Source organism: Malus domestica, chromosome 07 (assembly GCF_042453785.1).
Source record: "Malus domestica chromosome 07, GDT2T_hap1".
Lineage (NCBI taxonomy): Eukaryota > Viridiplantae > Streptophyta > Magnoliopsida > Rosales > Rosaceae > Malus > Malus domestica.
Window position 1 is genome coordinate 22511394 of NC_091667.1, and position 7092 is coordinate 22518485.

The 7092-nt window shown below is 35.8% G+C and overlaps 1 protein-coding gene across 1 annotated transcript; it reads left to right on the top strand.

The window, feature by feature from the left end:
- The first annotated feature begins 505 nt into the window (after positions 1-505).
- Positions 506-3289, top strand: LOC139197867 (protein ILITYHIA-like). Its single transcript, XM_070825853.1, has 5 exons — positions 506-964; positions 1097-1168; positions 1983-2060; positions 2158-2305; positions 2419-3289. Exons 1-5 carry the CDS (start codon positions 855-857, stop codon positions 2635-2637), a joined length of 627 nt encoding a protein of 208 aa, XP_070681954.1. The 5' UTR covers positions 506-854; the 3' UTR covers positions 2638-3289.
- Positions 3290-7092: the final 3803 nt, after the last annotated feature.

A 7092-nucleotide genomic window follows, 5' to 3' on the forward strand; every position in this document is an offset into this window, starting at 1 on the left:
TTTGTTTTTTACGATTTTTGGCGTATGCGATCTCTAAACTTATACAAACAAGTTTGACGGTTGGATCTTTGAAACTAGTTTCATACAATGCGTTTCCCATCAAGTTCAATGGTATATATATTTACTAAGTAGATTTTAATTTATTTATTTTTTACTTATAACACTTAAGAAATTGAATGATATATATGTAAAAAAAATTATTGTGGGTTTTTGTTAGAAAAATATATTATTGTGGAGTTTATGTAAAAAAAAAATTGAATTTGATAGGAGTAAAGTCACATTTTCAATAATTTTTATAATAATTTTTTTTTGAAAAATACCTTGCGCGACGCCTTAATGTGGTCGTCGCGCAAAACCACTTTGCGCGACGTCAAATTATATACCTACGTCGCGCCAGGTATCATAATTTTGGCAGTACAATAGTGAAAAATAGGCGTTTTTTTTTTCAATTTTCCAAGTTTGGACCCCAACTCTTTCTTTCCCTCTCGCTCATCTCTCCCTCTCTTTTCCGTAGACCTCTCTCTCCTCTTCGCAACCCTGAACCCCAAATCTTGAACCCAGACCTGTCTTTCCTCTTCACAATCTCGAATCCAACCACCACCACTACTCTAATTTTCAACCCAGCCGCTCTTTCTCTCCCCTCCCTGAGCTCAAATCCTCGCCTCCCTAACCCTTTCTATGGGATCGACGGCTCGGTGTGGGATTTGGTGAGGGGAAGGCATGCGGCTTACATAGAGGAGGGGAGATAGAGGGCGAGGGAGAGAGAGAGAGAGTGATTCGGTGAAGGGAAGACTGCGGCTTGCAGAGAGGAGGGAGGGAGGGAGGAGAAGACGAAAAGCAACTGCAGCAAGTTCATGGACAGGGTCGCAGCAATGAAGAACCCGCGGCAGCAGATTCAAGTCAATCTGGGTAAAGTCATGGCCTTCAACCCTCATCAAAGCTTCCCTTTCAGCCCCTTCTCCAGGTTATTTTTTATTTATATTATTCAATTTATCTCTATTTTTTGTGGTTGAATTCGGCTTCTGGGATTGCGAAATTCTTCGATTCGAAGTTTGAATTCTTCAATTTTGATTTATGGCGGCAGTTTTTATTGCAGGACGAGGTTGATGCTAAGATTGTTGTGGCTGGTATTGCAACAACCTGCAATCAGAAAATTCACAACCGATTGGTATGTACCTGATTAAAATAATTTACGCTTTGCTACCATGCTGGTGCAATAGCAAGGTATTGCACAGTTTAAGTGTTATCTTATCAAATCATTATGTACCTATAATTGTTCTATATGATGAGGTTCTTTTCTTTATGGAATACAGGAATATAAATTTATTACTAAGTCTTAATGGTGTAGGGTATATGTAAATGAATTCAATTAGAACTCACTTTTTTGTTTTCTGTTTTGTAGCTGCCTTGATCATTAGTTGGTGATATTTGGGAGATTGAGAGTAGGATAGGATAATTTTATTGTATAATCGAATACTTTTGTATAACCACTGTGCTTATACATTTTATATAACCATTGTACTTATACATTATACATCATCAGAGACCCTATTTATTGGATCAATATAGTATATGAAAAAGGATTTGTCATCATCAATGGGAATTTCTGTATATGTTGTTGGCAATTATATTTTGTGAGATTTATTATGTTTCTAAACACAAGAATTCCAGAAAATACAGGTCAGGACTGATTAGTCATTGAATGATTGATCATAGTGTTGTTGGACTACACTTAAGCTAGTATATTCTGTGGGGACAAATAATTGTTGATTATGAGGTTATGGAGTTTTCTTTCCTCTTCTCATTGGTTATGAATCTTATGTTGCAACTTCTAGAATAGAAGGGTCTTGCGACTCGAATCATTTATTGTTGCAAGATCACTTGATCACTCAATGCTTATGTTTCTTATGCATCTTATTGTTGCTATTTTATTCTTTTTTGGGGATGCAGCTATTCATTTTTGTATTTCCTTTCCATTACAGGAATTCAGCAAAATGTCGTGAAGGTGCTTTACTCGGATTTGAGTGTCTCTGTGAACCACCTGGAAGACTATTTGAGCCGTAAGTGATCGGTTATGTACAAAGAAGTTCTCTATATGGACTTAATATTCACCTGAACTCTCACTCTAACTGTCCTCCTATCATCTTTTTGATGCAGGTATATAATTAAAATGTTGCCACTATTGTTGGTTTCATTCCTTGATCAAGTTGTTGCAGTTCGTGAAGGTGCCGAGTGTGCAGCTCGTGCAATGATGTCTCAACTTAATGCTCAAGGAGTTAAACTGGTTCTTCCATCTCTTTTGAAGGTAATTACCTTATACCTTACCCATTTATTTATAAACTTGTTTGGAAGTTCCTTAATCATCAAGTTTGTCATTTTAGTGTCTGACAATGATGTATAAATACATTATTTTGATAGGGTCTTGAAGATAAAGCTTGGCGAACAAAGCAAAGTAGTGTCCAATTGCTTGGGGCTATGGCCTATTTTGCTCCTCAACAGTTGTCTCAGTGTCTCCCTAAGATTGTTCCAAAATTGACTGAGGTTTGTCTTTATATGGAGTCATGGACACGAGTTTATGTAGCACTTTTAAAATATGCATATTGTTATCTTATGCTTTATTGCACTTGCAGGTTTTAACACATCCTAAAGTACTTTAAGCTTGCACTTCCTGATATTATCTGAAACTGTTCTCATCAAAAAGCATCTGTCCGTGATGGATATTTAACATTATTTAAGGTGAAGACAGTATGTTTTAAACATTTTAACCACTACTGCAAGTATTTGTTTTACCTGCTCTGTTTAATGGTCGCCTTTGTTTGGAAATTGGTTGTAGTATTTACCAAGGTCATTAGGCGTCCAATTCCATAACTATTTACAGCAGGGCCTGCCTGCTATTTTAGATGGTAAGTACAGTGTGTGGATGGTAGTCTGTAAAATATGGTATCATGTATCACTATAGGACTTTGGTGCACTATTTAAACTTAATGGGATCTTATACTCTTACAGGTCTTGCTGATGAAAATGAGTCTATACGTGAGGCAGCTCTAGGTGCAGGGCATATTCTGGTTGAGCATTACGCAACAACGTAAGCACTGCCCTGGTTGATCATTGTGATGTCTCTCGAATGGATTGTTTGATGGAGACGGAGCCTTCTGATCACGCTTCTTCGTCCTCCATAGTCAAGCACATTAGGGCCCAGGACGAGAAGATAAGTACGATTGTACGGGCCTTAGCGATGTCCAGCCTTCAAATCTCGATGCCAGCACCTGATCTTGCTCCACCTTCGACTTCCCAGCCGATACCCAGTAGCATGATATATTAAACCTAGAAGACTTGTAGTTTTTTCTTTTTTGTTCGAACATCTTGTTTGTACATTTTCATATATTTTATAATTAAATACTTTTTCTTGGTTTACTAATTATTTTTTAGAATTTAATTACAATATTAGTAGAAATTATAAAAAAAAAATTATCAAAAAAAAAAAGGGTTTGCGTGACGAAGAGTGACCTACGTCGCGCAAAGTCACTTTGTGCGACTCAGGGACATGCGTCCCGCAAAGAATTTTCGCGCGACGCCACTTTGCACGACGCATGCTGCGTCGCGCAAAGTGGCTTTGCGCGACGCATGTAACCTTTCGTCGCGCAAAGCCTTCTGTCACTGCCTTGCCGCGACGGTTTGTGCGCGACGAAGGTTCGTTGGGCAAAGTTTTGCGCGATGTTTTTTGACTTTGCGCGACGAAGGACCTGCGTCGCGCAAAGTATTTTTTTTACTAGTGGAGGCTTACAAAATAGATGGTTCGGATTATTGAAATTCCATGTGGAGTAGGTCCCACAACTAATCTCCATTTTTTTCTTCAAAAATGGGGATATCCCTTCCCTTAAAGAATATTACAAGAATATATGTGTGTGTGTGTTAGGATTCGGGGACACATGTTTATGACACATTTTCACACCAATTTTGTAGGGTTCACTACATAATGTATTTCAACGATCCAAACTGTCTATATTTTAGTACATCATTCATATATCATCCTTACATAAAATTGGACAAATGCAAAACCAAGACATCCATTTGTAATAAAGAAATGGACAAATACGGTTCTACAAAGAAACACTAAATTTAATCCAATGGTCATATGGTTTCAAATTTGGGTATTTTTTGGGAGACATGATCTTTGAGATAAGACATGAAAGATAAACAGTTTGATCGTTGAAATACATTACGAAATAAACGCCACAAAAACGTGTGTCAAAATATATGTTAAAACCGTGTGTCAAAATATATATTATCATGCTTCATCTATTAGGTTGAATTACACAGCTGATAAACATACCTCGTTCCACCACTTTTTCGGGAAGTATATTGGAATTAAGAAAATGAATAATTTTCTAATAGAAAGGGTAACATATATAACAGTTTAATTATTGTACGTGGGAAGTATCTTCTAGCAAATAGTCCGCACTCTGCAAGGTTGTGGGTGGCCCCTATTCGACGTGTGTATGCTTGGAAACTTTTATTCAATGGGAATGGAAAATATGGCCTTGCCCTGTTCTTATGTCATCGCTTGTGTGTATGTGCGTCTCTAGAGCAAGTCAACTGAATAAGCTAGAATAGAAGTAATTATAAGAAAAGAAATTGAAATTGTACAGGATTAGAGCATTTTCAAAAGATATGTCAAAATATCCATATCAATAATAACGGTACAAAACCAGACAACATCAATATTTACTAATCAAGAAGTCAGATCTGATGTGTTAATGACATGGAATGACATCTCGAACCTTGTTGCCAAATTGATAGCAGCTTCAAATATTTCTTATTTAATTATTAAATATTTTTTTATTGTTTTCTTCTCTCCTCCATTTTTCTTTCCTCTGTGCTTTTTCTGTGTGTGTGTGCAAATTCGGTCCCCTCCCTCATCCACCTCCATCTCAGTTCTCATCTAAGTCCCTTTTTTCGTTGCCCACCTCCTAATTAGCCTAACAAGTCCAGCCCCAATTAGAACCAACTCGTCTTGTTTTTCTAAGAGATTTGGATAATTACATCCATTCCATTTTGCAGGGGCTGAAATCAATGGATGTGAAAATTATGTGGTGGTTGATGATGCATATGCAGGTGATCAAACTGCTCGCTTTGACGGCGAGCCATTGTTGCCGTTATTTATGTAGGGCTTGGAGATGGAACCGGCAAGTTTCAGATCAACACTGATGGACGATATTGAAGTAGCTGGAATAATGTAATAAAATAGATAACAGCAATTATGAAAAGAAAATAATGTGATAAAATAATAGTTTAATTTGATATACTAGGGAGAGAGTAATACTTTAAAAGATGTTAAAGTGTCACATAGGCTGTCAAATTCAAATTTGATCTCTTTTGGAGATGATCTTAGAGAATCTTCAAAGAAGATGTCAAAAGACATACAACAGTAAAAATGGCAGCAAACTCTCTTCAATCGAGCTTTCAGTTTCTTACATGACGCTGAGTTATTTGAAGGCAAAGCCTTATACTATCAAATTTATTTAATGATTTTTAATAGATGTGGTGCAATATATAATGTGTGTTCTAAGTATCTGATTGGTTGCCTCAATAATTGGACCTCACAAAGAAATCAAAAAAATTATGGAATGACGTTATTATTGAACATATTGAGCGGAGTAAAAAATTGTACAAAATGTATCATGATTGTAGAAATACAATTGGATCATAATTCAAGGACCCTTTCTCCAATTTACTTAACAATGTATCATGGTTGTTGAACTTACATATTAGGTGTTTAACTTGAAAGAATTGTGTTAGTGTTGATTACTAGTGGTCGTTGGACTAAACTCATCAACAGAAAATAAAATAACAACATTAAATTTATGGAACTATTATTAGCATCTTAAAAATCTAATTGTGCAATCTTCATAAGAGTTTTTATTTTTCTAAATATAAAATAATTAAACTACACAATTAAATTTTTGACGTGCCAATAAAAATTCCTAAGTTTATGGTATATAAACTAAAGGACTTTGTAAAAAAATATATTTAATTTCAAAGTCACCTTTGTATCAAAAAAATAAGATAGAAAATTCAATGGCACCTTTGTATTGGCAAATGAAAACAACATTGGGATTGGGATATCACCATTCCAAGAAAAATAAAATTAGCTAGTACTCCGGCACTCATAATTTTTTACATTATCTTAAAAGGCTAATGTGGATCAACGTGGCTCTTTCATGCATAACTTGGAGAACAGTAAAAAAATCCAAGTGATTAACAATGAGATGCTTCCATTTACCCAATATTAATTTGCCTAATGGTTTTTAATTGAGAGGAATCTTGAGAAAATTGATTTGTAAATCAGATCATATCAAAATGCCAGTAGATTTCGTGAGATCCAATGCTCCGATTAAAGCAAAAACAAGTACTTTTTTTGCTCGGTTTCTATTGGATCCAAGGGACAAGGATTCGAATTTAAGAAACCAATTGGTACTATTACGTCGTTTCTTGCAGCTCAATTGTGCATGCATGGTTCTATTCATGTCTCTCAACCACTAATCTTCTAGCTCTTCATCAAGCATTGCATGCAGAAAATTTTAATTGTAACGGGAACACAAGTGGTATACCATGTGTTTTTATGTAAGTGGTGGGAAATTTTATTATTTAAGTTATTAACTTTTTAATACACATATCCCACTATTTATATAATGACACGAGGTGTACCATCTCGTGTGCCGATCACACTGAAAAATATCTCCATTGCATGGTCCTATTCATGTCTCTCAACCACTAGTCTTCTAGCTCTTCATCAAGCATTGTCGCCAAACGTACCATTGGACCCAAAATGTACATCTTAGTGGGACATATTCAGCAGATTCCCTTGTCGAAATTGCTGGGACCAAACAAAGGTAACCATACATTAAATGGCAATTACCATTAGCAGTAACTTTTGATAAAATTCGATACAAAATCATCACTACATGATAAGTGGGCTCGCTAGCTAAGTAGTTAAAGACTTATTGACAGAAAAAAAAAATATTTAAAGATGAAATAAATTTTGATAATTGCATGCCTCTTTTGTGTTGAGGGAATGTGGTTTGTACTAAA

Excerpts from the sequence above, each read along its gene's own strand:
- LOC139197867 (XM_070825853.1), top strand. The coding sequence starts at position 855 with ATGGACAGGGTCGCAGCAATGAAGAACCCGCGGCAGCAGATTCAAGTC. Across the intron at positions 2,061-2,157 it reads CCTGGAAGACTATTTGAGCC|GTATATAATTAAAATGTTGC; the intron begins GTAAGTGATCGG and ends TTTTTGATGCAG. Across the intron at positions 2,306-2,418 it reads TTCTTCCATCTCTTTTGAAG|GGTCTTGAAGATAAAGCTTG; the intron begins GTAATTACCTTA and ends TTATTTTGATAG.